This window comes from Sus scrofa, chromosome 1, assembly GCF_000003025.6.
Source record: "Sus scrofa isolate TJ Tabasco breed Duroc chromosome 1, Sscrofa11.1, whole genome shotgun sequence".
Classification (NCBI taxonomy): Eukaryota; Metazoa; Chordata; class Mammalia; order Artiodactyla; family Suidae; genus Sus; species Sus scrofa.
The window spans coordinates 8,473,166-8,490,183 of record NC_010443.5 but is presented as its reverse complement, the minus strand read 5'-3'; the positions used below and the strand labels follow the sequence as shown (position 1 = coordinate 8,490,183).

Genomic DNA, 17,018 nt, shown 5'->3' with positions numbered 1-17,018 from the left:
GACAAAACAGAGGAGTTCCCTGGTGGCTCAGTGGGTTAAGGATCCAGTGTTGTCACTGCTGTGACGAGGATTCCATCCCTGGCCTGGGAACTTCTGCATATGCCATGGGAGCAGCCAAGCAAACAAAGGCCCCAACCCCAAAGGACCTCAGAGGAGAAAAGTAAAGGGGACCCCCCCCCCGAGAAGAGGGCACCCTCCGCCCCAGACACACACCCTGAAAACCCACACCTGCCAGTGTGTGGAGGGTGCAGTTTGGAGGCTGCTGGGGCCAATGCAGGTCCTTAAACTCCGCTCTCACTTTCTCTCCTTTGTCTCTGTTTTAGTTGCAGGAACTCGGTCAGTTTAAAGGATTTAATAAGTCCGTGGAAAATCTGTTTCTGTCTGTTACCACCCACATGAAAAGTAAGTGGATGCTTCATGGGCTCTCCTGCCACCACGTGGGCCAGCCACGCCCACCGGCCAAGGTCTGGCCGGTGACCTTGGCTGGGACAGGACCACTCTGACGGTCTCAGCCTCCTGGGGGAAGCCAGGCCCTGGCCCTTCACCCCTTCACCTGCGTTTGCATCAGAGACAGCCCCGAGGGCCTGGAGGACCTTTCTAGCTGTCGGGTGCAGAAGGATGCTCCCAAGTTTCCAGACGGTGGACTTGCGAAGAGTGTGGGTGACACTGCTCGGGGGCGGGGGGGGGGGCGCTCTGATACATCTGGGGGAAAGGTGAACACTCCGGGACTTTGGGGTGCCCTGCGGGATCTCCTCTGAGAAAAGAGACGATCCTGAGCCGTGCACGCAGGAGATGCCTGATAAAGAGCAAAGCATAAGGATTCACGCAGTAACGTCTCAAGGGTGGATCCAAAGACAGAGGGGGCTCTGGAGCTGTGCCATGCAGCGTGGTGGCTCCGACCACACGTGGCTCTTGGAATGTGGCTGGAGTGAAATACTGATTCCGGAGGCCTAGTATCAAAAAAAGAGTGAAATTTCTCATGACTAATTTTAACATCGATTATATATTTTCATAGTATTTTGATATATTGCAGTAGATGAAATAGAGTATTTACATTAATTTTACCCAGGAGTCCTGTTGTGGCTCAGCTGGTTAAGAAGCCGACACAGTGCCCATGAGGTTGCGGGTTCAATCCCCGGCCTCGCTCAGTGGGTTAAGGATCCGGCGTTGCCGTGAGCTGTAGTGTTAGGTCGCAGACACGGCTGGGATCCCGCATCTCTCATTCAAGCCCTAGCCTGGGAACTTCCATATGCTGCAGATGTGGCCTTAAAAGAAAAAAAAATTAATTTTATCCATTTCTTTTTACTTTTTAAAAAAGTAAAAATGTGGCTACTAGGACATCTGAACCGCCACGTGAGCTCTCTTCTGTCTGTTGGCGCTGCTCTAAGGGTGGCTTCAAGGTCCGCATTTAAGATGAGGAAGCTCCTTCGCGAGGACGCCTGGCCGTGTGGGCGCCTTCCTCCTCCCTTCAGTCGTCTTGACCCTAGACTCTCATACCGCAAACGAAATGGAAAATCATGTTTTCACGGGAGTTCCCGTCGTGGCGCAGTGGTTAACAAATCCGACTAGGAACCATGAGGTTGTGGGTTCGATCCCTGGCCTCGCTCAGTGGGTTAAGGATCCAGCATTGCCGTGAGCTGTGGTGTAGGTCGCAGACGCAGCTTGGATCCCATGTTGCTGCGGTGTAGGCTAGTGGCTACAACTCCAATTAGACTCCTAGCCTAAGACCCTCCATATGCCGCAGGTGCGGCCCTAAAAGGACAAAAAGACAAAAAAAAAAAAAAAATCGTGTTTTCAGGCTTCGCTTGCTGACATGGTTTTATAAGGATAGCCCAGGAGTTCCTGTCGTGGCTCAGTGGTTAACGAATCTGACTAAGAACCATGAGGTTGCAGGTTTGGTCCCTGGTCTTACTTGGTGTGTTAAGGATCCGTTCTTGCTGTGAGCTGTGGAGTAGGTTGCAGACTCGGCCTGGATCCCGCGTTGCTGTGGCTCTGGTGTAGGGTGGCTGTGACAGCTCAGATTAGCCCCCTAGCCTGGGAACCTCCATATGCTGGGGGAGCGGCACAAGAAATGGCAAAAAGACAAAAAAAAAAAAAAAAAAAAAAAAGGATAGCCCAAGTCTTGCTTTCACCTCAAGAAGTGGTATTCAGTTATGAAATCTGGGTTAGGAACCCCTAAAAAGTCAGCTGGTTTGTAGGCCTGCCTTCTTTCTGTTTGGACAACCACACACTCAGCACGAGTGGCCGAATGCAGAATAACCTGGCTCGGGAGGTTGCACTTGAACCCCACCCAGAGGGGGGCAGCTCTGCCTGCAGAGACATGTGGGCACAGTCACTTTTCAGGAACCAGCCTCTCTGCCCTGTGCGGTGTGCCCTGCGTCCAGCACGGTGTGGGGGGCTCTCTCCCAGGCCCCAGAACTCGAGGCACAAGAATCCTGGAGGAGTGCCTCCCCCTGCCCCCCGCCCACAAGGCTCAGCAAATCTGTCTTTGTTTTCTAGAACTTTCCAAGTCCCAGAATGACATGAGCTCTGACAAGCAGCAGCCAGCCACGGGTCCCAGGCAGAGCGCAGGCCAGACGGAGCGGAGGAGCCAGTCGGACACAGCGATCAACGTCGCCACCAGGGTATACCTCTGCCACCGCTGCCCCCAGAGTTCCTTTTCCTTCTATAGCTGACGTCACGCAGTCTGAAAACACAAGCCCCTCTGTGGGGACGGTGGGCGGGCGCTGGCCAAATGGAGGTTAAAATTTGATTCTACTGAATTTGCAAAGTAGTTCAGAACAGGGAGAGGCTTCCCCCTCAATCCAAGCCCCTGGGCTGCCACGTGACCCCGCAGCCCCTGCTGGCTTCAAGGCCACACTGAAGGCAAAGACTGCCCTGCAGGCCTGCGGACGTGCGGAGTTATTCCTGGGTCGCCCCCCTCCCTTCTGCCCACATCCTGCTTCCATCACCCTCTGGTTAAAATCTGTCCTGAATCCTGCTGGGAACTATTGAGACCGTGAATGCTGAACGTGCAGGTGTGGTCGTGGGGGAGCCCCTGTAGGTGTCTGAACTGCAGGAGAGTCCCCTAATAAAGGCCTTTGGGGAAAGAATTACTCCTTGCACTGGGTTCGTCAACCCAGAAGCAGATGCAGTGGAGAACGAGGGACTGTGGACTTGAGGATCAGAAAACCTGGGTTCGAGTTGAGCGGAGAGGTGACCTGACTGCCTGCCACCCCCTGGCTGTTGGCCGGACAGGCCAGGTGCCCTTCTCGGCAGTGGTGGCTCCATCCGGGAGGTCCCCAGACAGAATGTTCTGTAGGCAGCAGGGGCAGGTTAGCCTCACTCCCTTGCTGGGCCTTCCACACATGCTCAGGCTGTCACATCCCACCTCCATCCCCACGTCACCAGAACTCCGAGCATCAGCCTCCGCCTCCCCCAGGAATGAAGATGATGATATACTTATTCTGCCCAGAGCAGCACGGCGTTCTTGTAAAGATCCCCTGAGATAATAGTATCTAAACTGCTATCTAGTCCCCTGAATGTGAATCTAAATTTCTAGCACTTGTGATTATGTGCCAGGAATTTTTTTTTTTTTTTTTTTTTTTTAGCTCTTAGGGCTGCACCTACAGCATATGGAAGTTCCTGCACAAGGGGTTGAATTGGAGCTGCAGCTGCCAGCCTACACCACAGCCACAGCAATGCCAGATCTGAGCCTTGTCGGCAACCTACACCACAGCTCACGGCAACACCAGATCCTTAACCCACTGAGCAAGGTCAGGGATCGAACCGGTATTCTCATAGATACTAGACTGGTTCGTTACCACTGAGCCACAGCAGGAAGTTCCTATGTGCCAGGCTCTTAACTAAAGCTTAACCTGGACTTTCATTTTATCCTCATACCACTTCACGGAGACGGGGCTTGGAGAGAGGATGTCACGTGCTCCTGGTTCCAGAACTGGAAATGGGGGGCAGCCTTGGTTTGGAGGCTAAACACGGTTCTCAATGCTGAGTATGTGAGTCGTTTGGGGATCTTGAAATGTAGATGCTAAATCATTAGATCGGGGCGGGGGTGGGGGCAGGAACCCGGAATCTCAGCTGTGTTTCTGAGGGGCTCTCGGGTGTGCAGGTGACGCGGCCATGTGCACACGGAATGGGCCTGCGGGACAGTTGCAGGCTTGTCTAAAGGGCTAGAAAGTTGGGGCTGGGCCATGGCTGGGGGGCCCCCACTGAGCGGACCCTCTGTCCCGTGTGTGTCAGAGTCACTGCCGCACTCTTGGCAGGACCGGCCCATGACTTTGTAGGCATCTGCTCTCCCCACTTTCCTGGAGGATGTGGCTGTTTTAAAGAGAATTCTAGGAGTTCCCGTCGTGGCGCAGTGGTTAACGAATCCGACTAGGAACCATGAGGTGCGGGTTCGGTCCCTGCCCTTGCTCAGTGGGTTAAGGATCCAGCGTTGCCGTGAGCTGTGGTGTAGGTTGCAGACGCGGCTCGGATCCCGCGTTGCTGTGGCTCTGGCGTAGGCCGGTGGCTACAGCTCCGATTCAACCCCTGGCCTGGGAACCTCCATATGCCGCGGGAGCGGCCCAAGAAATAGCAACAACAACAACAACAAAAGACAAAAAGACAAAAAAAAAAAATAAATAAATAAAAAAATAAAGAGAATTCTAGGAGTTCCTCTTGTGACTCAGCAGGTTAGAAGCCGATATGGTGTCTGTGAGGGTGTGGGTTTGATTCCTGGCCTCACTCAGTGGGTTAAGGGTCCAGTGTTGTCACAGGCTGTGATGGAGGTCGCAGATGGGGCTCAGATGGGGCATGGCTGTGGCGTGGTGGAGGCCTCAGCTGCAGCTCAGATTTGATCCCTAGCCTGGAACCTTCCATATGCCATCAGTGCAGCCTTAAAAAAGAGGGAGAAATTTAGCCAAATGTTTATAAAGGAGTCAGTAATCATGGCATGATCCACAAATGCCAAATGATTATTGGGTTGGAGTATAAAGACTACGTCTTTAAATAGGACGCTTGTCAGACTGCAGTTACACGGGCCTTGGCCTGTGAGCTCACGAAAAGGCCGCTCCCGTTTCCTTGGGGAGCCTGGAGCATCTCGCCAAGGTTAAGGTCGCTTCTTCCCGACCCTGCTCATGCTTCGGGCCCTTGCGGTCTGCGGTTCCCCTGACCCCGTTCTCCTGGAAGCCCCCAGGGGCCCCTGTTGGATCAGTGAGGTGGCCGATTTGCAGTCACCCTCCTCTTGGGTCCCTGGGTTGCATGTGACACAGTGGATCAGAATTCCACTCTTTAATTTAAAAAATGACTTCTCTGCTTTTCTGGATGGTAAACCCATGCCTGCTCACTAATGAAAATTCAGAAAACACAGACCCTAGGGAGTCGCCTGGCCTACATGTGTGTGCTCATTTTACAGAAGCGCCATCTAGGTTTGTAGTTTGTTTTTTAAGAAAAATCTAACATTATGCCTCGTCTTTTCTGTGTCAATAAGCACAGTGATTTTTGACAGCTGCTTTTCAGGTCTTGTGATTCATGCTGCCAAACTGCCCTTCTCTGAGACTGACTCAGTCTACACAGCCAGGAAGTGGCGTGACCATTTCCTAGCACTCCTACCAACTAAACTTTACACCTGTTATTTTAATATTTGCTAATTTGATAGGCAGATTTTAAATTTTTTTTTTGTCTTTTTTGCCTTTTCTAGGGCGCACCCGTGGCATAGGGAGGTTCCCAGGCTAGGGGTCCAACCGGAGTTGCAGCTGCCGGCCTACACCACAGCCACAGCAACGCCAGATTGAGCCACACCTGCGACCTACACCACAGCTCACGGGCAACGCCAGATCCTTAACCCACTGAGCGAGGCCAGGAATCGAATCGAAACTTGGTGGTTCCTAGTCAGATTTATTTCCGCTGCGCCATGATGGGAACTCCTGATAGGCAATTAAAAAAAAACTCTTAGGAGTTCCACTGGTGCATGGATCATGATCTGCGTCTCTAGGGTGTGGTTCGATCCGCTGCAGTGGTTAAGACCAGTGGCTGTAGCTTGGCATAGTGCAGCTGTGCTCAGATCCATTCCTGGCCAGGAATTCCATAGCCTGGGAAGCCAAAAAAAAAAAAAAAAAATCAATCTGCGTTCTGTTCAGTGTCTCCATGCCCCTTCCCACCTGCAGTCTGAAATCCTTGGATCTCCACTGCCACCCCTCTGCGAGCCACCTTCTGCCCCACACTGCTGTTGGCAGGTACACATCGGCGTAGCGTGATCGCGTCCGGACTCCCTGCGTCTCTGCCATTGCTTTGGCCTCGAGCAGGTGCGCTCCACGGCTCCGTACTGACCGTCCTGGAGCCCTCACTCTGGAAGCCTGCCTTTGGCCCCCAGCAGCCCCAGTCGCTGGGGTAGCCGGCGGAAGATCATTCCAGACGCCCGTCTGCACTCCCACTCTTTCCGTTGCCCTGGCTGACGCCTCCATCCAGGGCATCTCTGCTGAGCCCGTGAGCCCGTGGGGAAGGGAGGTGCGCCTTTGCCTTCCTCTCTCCCTCCTCCTCGTCCCACCCCCAGGACTTAGAGCAGCACCTTGAACACAGGGCTGCTTGACACATGTCTGATGGGATAAAGTTCTGGGAATCGAGAGCATCCGCTGTAACGTGGAGGTAATCGTGTCTTTCATTTGTTCAGTGATAACCTTAGCTTCTAGAGCTCCTGTTGGGGCTCAGCGGGTTAAGAAGCCCCCTGGCATCCATGAGGATGCAGGTTTGATCCCTGGCTGCACCCAGTGGGTCAAAGATCCGGCTCTGCTGTGTGCTGTGGTGTAGGTCATAGATGCAGCTTGGATCCGTGGCTGTGGTGGAGCTGGCAGCTACAGCTCTAATTCACCCCCAGCCTGGGAACCTCCACATGCCGCAGGTGTGGCCCTAAAAAGAGAAGAAATGATCTTAGCTTTTTAGTCCTGAAAATGACGACCGTAGTGCAACTGGTTATAGTGCCAAGTCCTACTTGGAACCGTAACTCAGTATCCAAACCTAAAGTCTCCACTGGAAACTGTCTTTTCAGGCAGGAAGACATTTTCCCTCCTTGCTGTGTACTTGCTCCGTCCAGCAGAAGTTTCTAGCTACTGCCACACGTGGTTGCTGAGCACTTGAAATGTGTCTGGTGCAACCAAGGAGCTGAGCTTCCTGATTTTGACTTTGATTGGAATTTAAATTTGCAGAGCTGTGTGGCTGGTGGCTACTGCATTAGCGAGCACACGCTGCACATCTCGGAGACCTACCAACTCTTAAAATATTTTTATAACATTTAGAGACATGATTTGATTTTTTTCCCTTTGGTATGAGCACTCTTAAGAAAATATTTTTATAGAATTTACAGAACTCTTAAGAAAATATTTTTGTAAAATTTAGAGACAGAATTTGATTTTTTTCCTTTCGTATGAGCACGAGAGATAAAATTTGCTTGTCACGCTGAATATTATATTTCATGTCCTCAAATGCCCACGTCTTTATCCAAGTCAGATGTGGACTTCAGTTTCTTTAAGACTTTTACTGATCCCTAAGTAACCGCCCCCACCCCCTTGACTGTTCACCAATGTCCCAAAGCCTGACGATGTCCGCCTTGGGGCCCCTTGGGGGGGTGTGCGCATGCGCATATTTATCCAAATGGAAGTGCACCCTCCTTTTCAGCGCATGGAAGTTTGTGTATTCGTGCCATCAGGGAATCGACGTGGGCTAAGCTTGACGTCTTCACATTTGAACAAAATCCAGCTATTAATTCTGGGTTTTCTTCTCCAGAAGGTCAGCAGATGCAGCTATTAATTCTGGGTTTTCTTCTCCAGAAGGTCAGCACACCAGATCTTCTGAAACCTCTCGCTCAGGAGAGTCCCAAACGCACCACCAGCCCTGTTTTGAAGCAAGAGGATCGCTTGTCCAGTCCGGCGCCCACCCCCTTATTCTCCGGAGGCTGGAGACACGTGAGTCTTTGATACCGCGTCACATGCGCTTCTGGTCATGGTGTCCAATGAGGCGGGTAGGCAAGCGTCCTGGTGGTGCGTTGTCTTGCGGAATAAGCTGGAGCATGACCAGGAGCCCGGAGGTGATGCGGTTCTTAGACTGAGAGCTGGGAACAACCTCGCCCTCTTCGATGGTGCTTTTCTTCTTCTGTCTCACTGTGGACGTTTTCATGTGTGCAGAGTCATCAGTAAGAAATGGTGGTGTCTTGAGAAGTTTTTAGTTATGATGATGTTTGATTCCTCAAATTTTTCTCGTATGGTTATTTCTCTGACTTACTATGCACAAGTCATGAAGATAGTCTGTGTTTTTTTCTAGAAGATTTATAAAAGTTTTGTACATGGTCCACGCTCCAGCTCGTTAATTTTTGTGAATGGTCTAAGGTACAGCTTGAGGTTTATTTTTTGCCCCAGATGGATGCACAGTTATTTCAGCACCATCGGTTTGAAAAAGACTCTCATTTTTCCATCAGTTTTGGTGTCTCTGTTGGAAGTCAAATGACCATACACGTTTGGGCCTTTTCCTAGATTCTCTGTTCTGCCCACTGACTTTTTGTCCCTATGCTCAGACCACGCTGACATAAGTGCAGCTCTGTAGGAAGGCTTCAAGTCCTCCAACTTTGCTCTTTTTGGAGATTGCTTTGTGATGTTTTCAATGTAGCGCCTGTTTGTAGGCAGGCCTTTTTATTTGTTCATTTGTTATTCAACAACATTGAATGAATGTTTACTCTATGCCTAAACATATGATAGATGTTAGCCAGACCTTGGGTGAGAGGCCGTGAGGCTTCTATTAGAGTCATAGCTCTTTATCTTATTCAGTCACCTTAATCACAAAAACTCTTTCAACTTTGGGGTCTGTGTCAAGGAGATGGTATCAAAATTGTTCTTTTTATTTCCCTGGATTGTTCAGAGAATCAAGTGAGGGCACAAATTCTGCAGTGAAATATAGCAGTTGAGAACTCAGCTTCTCGAAGTTTCCACTGTGGTGCAAAGGGTTAAGGAGCCGGCATTCTCTCTGGAGCAGCATGGGTTCGATCCCTAGCCTGCACAGTGGGTTAAGGATCCAGCGTTGCCACAGCTGTGGTTAGGTTGCAGCTGTGGCTCTGATTCCATCCCTGGCCTAGGAACTTCCATATGCTGAGGATTCAGCCAACACTCCCCTCTAAAAAAAAAAAAAAAAAAAAACCAACAAACAAACAAATGAACAAACCTCAGCTTCTAGAAACCAACTTCATGTTTCAAGTTCCAGCCCTTTAGTGGCAAGGAGCGTGAGCCAGACCTAGTACTTGAACCTCTCTGGGCCTTGGGGTGGTTCTGTTCTTACGGAAAATGGTGTTCACGTCAGAAAATGGGACCCTTTCCCCACACCCACATCAGTGTCCAGTGGAACGTTCAAAGTCATGGCAGAAGCAGGCCAGACCCGCGCCGAACGGGGCTAACTCTTGACTCAATCCAGGAAATGCTAGCAGCTCTCACCTTTCTTGGCTCCAGCCACTGGCTCCGTGGGTGGTCTTGCCTCCATCAAAACCACCGCTTCCTCCCCCAACCTACTCATAACGTGTGGCCCAGCAGCACTGACGTTACTGGGAGCTTATCAGAAATCAGAGCCTCTAGCCTTCCCCAGGCCTCCTGGACTCAGAATCTGCAGTTTAACAAGAGCCCCAGGAGGGAGTTCCTGTTGCGGCTCAGTGGTAGGGAACCTGACTAGTATCCTGGAGGACGCAGGTTCAATTCCTGGCCTTAATCAAGGGGTTAAGGATCCAGTGTCACCATGAGCTGTGGTATAGGTCGCAGATGTGGCTCAGATCTGGCGTTGCTGTGGTGTAGGCCGGCAGCTGCAGCTCCAATTGGACCCCTAGCCTGGGAACCTCCATATGCTGCGTGTGTGTCCCTAAAAAAGGAAAAAGAAAAAAGAAAAACGGGAGCCCCAGGAGATATGCACAGGGAAGTTTCAGAAACACATGGGTTGAGACAATTTCAAACTCGAGGAAGGTATGTCATTTGTTAAGGATTCTTTAACAGTCTGGAACTGTGATGTCCAATGTAGTAGCCATTCGTCACCTGTCATCAATAATCACGGATAACTTTTATGTTGACATATGTTGAAATGGTAGATTCTGGATATGTTACAGTAATAAAACTCACTATTAATTTCACCTATTTCTTTTAAAAACATGGCTACTAGAGAAGTTAAAATCACGTATTGACTCCCTTACGCTTCCGTCCGCAGCCCTGGGCTGGCTGCTCTGATTGAGCATAAAGCAGCACTGCAGCGGGAGCTCTCTCGCAGGTTCTCTGCCGCAGCCTCCAAAACGCTGTGTGTGCGTCTCTGTGCACTCTCCTGGGAAGAAGGTTCTTGTTTCCACACGGTTCTCAAGCAGGGGTGCGTGTCCACACTGGTGGAGGACTCCAGTGCAAATTCACTTCACCCAAGTCCTGGGGTGAGACCCTCCCCACCCGGCTGAGGGCCACACAGGGGTGACGCAGGGTCCCCCAGAGCTGGACGGGATTGCCCCCGGCTGGGCCCTGGCCCTCTGCCTCTCGGACACCCCGAGGTGTGGGAGTCTGGGGACCTGGGAGAGCTTGTGTTGGAGCTGGCGGAGCACCTTCCAGGTGATGTTTATACCTGAGAACAGTTCAGAAAGGTGAGAGGAGCCCTGAGGAGACCCGTCCCTGAGGGGGGAGTAAGCACGGGCGGCTCTAGAACATTCTCTCCCAGGGTCGAACCTGTGGTGGGTGCGATAGGGAGAGCGTAGGAGTGGCCTCTGGGAACTTTCCCATGGCCCATGGAAGGTTTGCTTCCACCCCAGGTAATGTTCAGGCTCCAGGGACTCCAGCCAGCGGGAGCCGATGCGAGGTTGACCCTGGAGGGTGAGACAAAACCTTCCTTCCGAGGGAGCCCAGGGGCAGCTTCCCCAAACTGCCCACTGGACTGGCCTCTAAGCTTCTCCAAGGCCAGGGCTGCGTCTTGTGTGCCCAGAAACCAACAAAGAGGCAGGGAGGCGGGCTCTGATCCACCCCACAGGGGTCCACGAGGCCCCCACCTGCCCCAGGACCCAACAGCCCCGGTCCTGGAATAGCCAGACCCTCCCCTGCGGCACCAAGCTCATTCCCTCCCTCCCCCCAAGTCTCTGCGCCAAGGTCACCTTCTCAGGAGGCTACCCCCTGCCCTGCTCTGCCTCCCCTGCCCTGCTCTCATGTCTATCTCTGTTCTTATCACCTTCTACTGCTGGATAATTGGCTTATCTGCTGCTTATTGTCATTGGTCATTCCCCAGTGCCCAGAGCAGGGCCTGCCCCTGAAATGGCACTCCATAAATATTTGTGAAAGGGTTGCTTGCATTCTCAGCAGAGCTGTTAGTGAAAGCCTGCTGCAGAGCTAGGAGCTTCACCCGCCCTCATCTTGTGGACAGATGCTATTATCCCATTTCGCAAGAGGGAACACTGAGGTTCATCGCAATTATGCAACTTGCCAAGGTCACACGGTCACTGCAGAACTCTGTTTCACCCCTCAGGGGCCCCGTGAGTCTGAGCGCAGGCTTTGTGTCCTGCCCCAGGGATTTGCTGAGCTCTAAACTGAGTAGTTCCCTGAGCCCCATCCCCCTGGTCCAGCTTTGCTCCCTCGGGGCTGATCCACACCCAGAAAAACCTCTGAGTCAGAAGGATGCTGGGGCAAAGGGAGGTGACAGTGTATTCCTCTCCCTCAGAGTGTCTCTTACCCTGGGGACTTCCTCCAAAAAAAGTGCAAATGCAGCCCGGCTCCGTCTCCACTCTTTCTAAAGGCTTCTCTGATGGAGACCCTTACATTTTTGAATTATTACACATTTACTCCTGACCTGTTCCCTTTAGACCGAAGCACTGTTGGTTTGAGGGAACTGAACTCCCACAGAGCAAATACCAGTATTGTTTCTTGCCCAAAGATGCTGCCTGCCTACTCTTCTGAGACACATCTATATTCTCTGAGAAATAGCAAGTTGGGGCTAGAAAAAGCCCTATTAAAGCTGTACCCTTTACAAAAGTAGAAGTACACATGGGCAATACATGGAAACAGTCAATCTCCCCGGGGAGTTAAATCAGGGGGAAATGAAAGCAAGTCTATTTGGGGAGGGTTTTAGCAAATTTAACACGTGACCCAGGTGGGTGCTGGGGACAGTAGGGAGCAGGGGGTGTTCTGCTGCGGTGACCTGGAGGGCAACTAGCAACCTATAGCAAAGGCTTTCAAATGCCTGTTCTCTTTAATCCAACAATTTTTTTTTTTTGTCTTTTTTTTGTCTTTTTTTCTAGGGCCGCTCTGCAGCATATGGAGGTTCTCAGACTAGGGGTCCAATCGAGCTGTAGCCGCCAGAGCCACAGCAACTTGGGATCGAGACGCACCTGCAACCCACACCACAGCTCATGGCAATGCTGGATCCTTAACCCACTAAGCAAGGGCAGGGATCGAACTCACAACCTCATGGTTTCTAGTCATGAGGGAACTCCAAATTCAACAATTTTATTACAGAAAATAGTCTTTAAAAATCAGCATGGGTTCCCGTCATGGCTCAGTGGTTAACGAATCCGGCTAGAAACCATGAGGTTGCGGGTTCGATCTCTGGCCTCGCTCAGTGGGTTAAGGATCCGGCATTGCCGTGAGCTGTGGTGTGGGTCACAGGTGCAGCTTGGATCCCACATTGCTGTGGCTGTGGCTTAGGCCAGTGGCTACAGCTCCGATTGAACCCCTAGCCTGGGAACCTCCATATGCCTCAGGAGCAGCCCTAGAAAAGGCAAAAAGACAAAAAAAAAAAATCATGAGTGTTGCCAAAAGCATGTATATGTGAACGTTGACGGTAGCATTGTTTATAATTTTAATGCAAAAAAGGAACAGGAAGTTCCTGTTGTGGCTCAGTGGTAACGAACCCCTCTAGTATCCATGAGGATGTGGGTTCGATCCCTGGCTCACAGCCTTGCAGTGAGCTGTGGCGTAGGTCGCAGAGGTGGCTCAGATCTGACATTGCTGTGGCCGTGGTGTAGGCGGCAGCTGTAGCTCTGATTCGACCCCTAGCCTGGGAACCTCCATATGCTTTGGGTGCGACCCTGAAAGACCAAAAAAAAAAAAAAAAAAAAAAATTGGAAAAAATGTCTAAAATAGGGCAACCATTAAATAAATTATGGTACATTTATTTAGGTGAATACTTTGCAACTATTAAAAATAATGTTGAAGAATATTAATGTGGAAAATATATATTGATAAACGAAGATATAATGTAACAAAATAGTGTTATAGTAGCACATATTTATAGAAACAAAACAGTTATAGACATTATAAAACAACTGAAAGTGTTACACCAAAAAGTTGACCCTGGAATAGCGGGCTTATGCTTTTTTCTTATTTTTTATTTTTTTTTTTTTTTGGTCTTACCCATGTTTTGTATATCTTCATCAACATGAAATGCTTTGTGAGAAGAAAAACCAGTTTATTTAAATTAAAAAAATAATAATAAAAGGAGTTCCCTCATGACTCAGCGGTTAAGGATCTGGTGTTGTCGCTGCTGTGATTTCAGGTCACTGCTGTGGTGGGGGTTTGGTGCCTGACCCGGGAACTTCTGCAGAGCATGGGTGTGGCCAAAAAGAAAAGGAAAACTCCAGTCATCAGGAGTTAGAAGTTGGCAGATGGAAGGGAGTTCCCATCATGGCCCAGTGGAAACGAATCCAACTAGGAACCATGAGGTTTCGGGTTTGATCCCTGGCCTTGCTTAGTGGGTTAAGGATCCGGCGTTGCTGTGAGCTGTGGGGTAGGCCAGCAGCTGTAACTCCAATTAGACCCCTAGCCTGGGAACCTCCACGTGCTGTGGGTGTGGTCCTAAAAAGCAAAAAAAAAAAAAAAAAAAAGGAGAACTTGGCAGAGTGAAGAAACACTTTCAGCATTTCCGTGAGAGAAAAAAATCAGAGTTGCTGTCAGGTTTTCCCTTTGGTTTTTTTTTTTTTAAAAAAAAAAATCTAAAAGGAATACATTTATATCAACGTTTCCATACAGTTGACTTTTCCCCCTGCCAGTTGTGGTTGGCAAAGTGACCACATGCCAATAATAGACATTATTGTCAAAAGGAGCTCCGTTGACATGGATGGGCAAGAGTTTGGCATGTTTGAGGGAAGAAGTAAAAATCCAATTTCTTGGTTGTTTCCCTTAAACATAAATTTGAGAATGTGGACATTACCTTGGCATTTGGGTCACTTCTAAGCAGGGACTAACCCAAAGCTTTGGCCCCGGCCATCACACAGCACTCATTGGGGTTTTGGAAATTTCCAGTTTCCTTTACTATTTCTGAACTTCTCTGGTTGCACTGATTTTTTTTTTTTAAGAGTATTGTATTTCGCTGTCTTCTCATGTTAGTCTTTTTTTATTAAAAAAGAGTAAAGAATAGATAATTATATTGGCGTGATCTTTTAGAGGGTTATATCTCTTTAAGAAATAATCTAGGAGTTCCTGTCGTGGCTCAGTGGTTAACGAATCTGACTAGGACCCATGAAGTTGCGGGTTCCATCCCTGGCTTCGCTCTGTGGGTTAAGGATCTGGCATTGCTGTGAGCTGTGGCGTAGGTCTCAGATGTGGCTCAGATCCCGCATTGCTGTGGCTCTGGCGTAGGGCGGTGGCTACAGCTCTGATTAGACCCCTAGCCTGGGAACCTCCATATACCTTGGGTGCGGCCCTAAAAAGATAAAAAAACAAACAAACAAAAAATCTGAAGGATAAAGGATTTAAGTTCTCCATGCTTATTTGAAAACAATGTTGCAATTATCAAAGAACTTGGTGGTTTCAAAAACATTTGTGTATTGCATGTAAACATTAAATAGCTTAATAAGCAGGTATACAGATGCTGTTTCATGTAAAACAATTTTTAAAAAAGAAAACAAAAAAGAATGACTACATTATGGCCTATTCATCCAGTGGAACACCAGAGTGGCAATGAATGAACTAAAACTGCCCCTAAGCACACAGATGAGTTTTATTTATTTAAAAGAATTTTTTTTTGTCCTTTTAGGGCTGCACCCAAGACATATGGAGGGTCCCAGGGTAGGGGTCTAATCGGAGCTACAGCTGCCGGCCTACACCACAGCCACAGCGATGCGGGTTTTGAGCCATGTCTGCAACCTACACTGTAGCTCATGGCATCGCCAGAGCCTTAACCCACTGAGTGAGGCCAGGGATTGAACATGCAGCCTCATGGATACTGGCTGGATTCTTAACCCACAAAGCCACAGCAGGAATTCCCTATAGATGAATTTTAAAAACAAAGTATCAAGAGAAAGTAAGTTATTGGAGAATACGTACACAGTGTGATTCTACTTAAATTCCCAAAGCAGCGAAACTAACCAATCTGTTGTTTTGGGGGGATATGTACATACATAATAAGACCACACAGAAAACCAAAGATGATTAATGGAAAATTCTGAAACAGTGTTGGCTCGGGGTCAGAAATATGGGTGATTCATAAGGGCGGGGCCACAGGTTGCTTCCAAGGCCCTGGTTTTGTTGTTTTTCTTAGGTTGAGTGGTGAGCACATGAATGTTTGTTTAATAATTATCATTTCACCATACCTATCCATTATATGGACTTTTTAATATACTTCACAGTAAAAAAAATAAAAAAAGAGAAAATAAAGGAAAAAACAAAGGAAATGAGTGATTTGCCCAGCTTACAAAGGGCAGACACGTTGTGTGGCATTTTCAAGATTAACAAATCTGCTAAGCACAGGCCTGGTTCTTTTTTTCACAAGTAACCAGTTGAGTCTCATGCCCATTTTACAGATGAGGAAATTGAGCCTATGGAGGGCAAGCAAGCTGCTCAAGGTCACTCTTGACCACCAAGAGGCGGGGCCCCGAGGGGAGTCTGTCTGCCTCCGTCACCACCATCTGACCCCCTGCGCTAATGCTCTCTGCGTGCTCTTGGGGGCAGGGTGGGGGAATCAAGGATTTTTTTTTCTAGGATAGCTGTGGTTTCTGTCGACTCTCCTTGAATTCTGTCTTGTGAAATAAAAGGGCATCAGGCCTTGCTTGCGGAGATAGTTGATAATGCGTGCCCTTCAGAGGGGAGTCACCGAAGGCTCCCTGCCTGCCTGGGGTGGCTCTCCTTTACTTTTGCCCAGATTCCTTTTCTTTCAAAACCAGACAGAGCAGATGGCGCTAATAAAATTCAGGCTGAGTTCGTAGGGTTCTTCTGGGCCCAGACCTCTTGACTGACTCCCTTACTGCTCAAAGTCCTAACTTGCTCCAAGCGTCGGCTCTGTCTATAGGGAAAATAAAAGCAGAAAACCCTCCGGGGGCAATGACGGCGCAGTCATCAGTTCTCTCCGAAGGAATGCGGTTGACCAAAGACGTGCTTGGCTGTCCCTTCATTATCTGAGGCTGCACTTTCTCAGCCAAGCAGATGGGCAGTTGAATTACTCGGACACACTACCATTAGCTGATGGCCCAAGGCATTAAGAACCCTAGTCCACGTCCGATGTGGCATGTGATTTTGGGGTGGGTCTCACCTAGTCGACCTCTGCTGATTTTTGAAAATGAAGGACGAGTCATTCTGGTGCTTCCCAGACGAGCCAGTGGTGCGTCTTCTCCGTGCCTGCACCTGAACAGCCCCGAAGGCACAGGAGGGCAGGTGGAATGCTCAGTGTGAGCGTATGGGATTCGATCTGCCCTATTGTGTCCTCAGCTCCATTCGCACCCACAGGGCCAGCCATCCTAAGATGTCCCTCTGGGTGACTCCGTGTCCTGCTGTCACAATAATCATTTCACACCTTCTTCAGCCTCTCTCACCCTCTTTTCAGGACTTCTCTCCACTCTTCCTCCTCATTCTCAACAAATAAACCTCCCTTCCTACATCTCAAAAAAAAAAAAAAAAAAGAAAAACAGAATCAGCCTGTAATTCCCTAATCCTCCTGAAACCAAAATTAACCTCCCCAAGGCTGCACCCAATGCACCCTCGTTCCCCAAACAGGAGGTGCCAGCCTCCCAGCGGTGCCTGGATCCCATCCTCTCCTGCCCTTACTGTTTCTTCCACGGAAGGTAACGT

At 49.5% G+C, this 17,018-nt stretch overlaps 1 protein-coding gene across 6 annotated transcripts in view; it reads left to right on the top strand.

Moving 5' to 3' along the window:
• SYTL3 (synaptotagmin like 3) overlaps nucleotides 1-17,018 on the top strand; it is a 93,816-nt gene that overhangs the window by 56,454 nt on the left and 20,344 nt on the right. For 4 of the 6 annotated variants that reach the window (XR_002342342.1, XR_002342339.1, XR_002342341.1 and 1 more), the window contains 3 exons: nucleotides 324-402; nucleotides 2,500-2,624; nucleotides 7,803-7,937. Coding sequence is in view for 1 of the 6 variants with exons in the window: in XM_021086369.1 (XP_020942028.1) it covers nucleotides 324-402; nucleotides 2,500-2,624; nucleotides 7,803-7,937 (339 nt within the window). In the remaining 5 variants the exon portion in view is untranslated. The remainder of the gene's footprint in view (nucleotides 1-323; nucleotides 403-2,499; nucleotides 2,625-7,802; nucleotides 7,938-17,018) is intronic. The other 2 variants (XR_002342344.1, XR_002342345.1) reach the window with 1 other exon arrangement.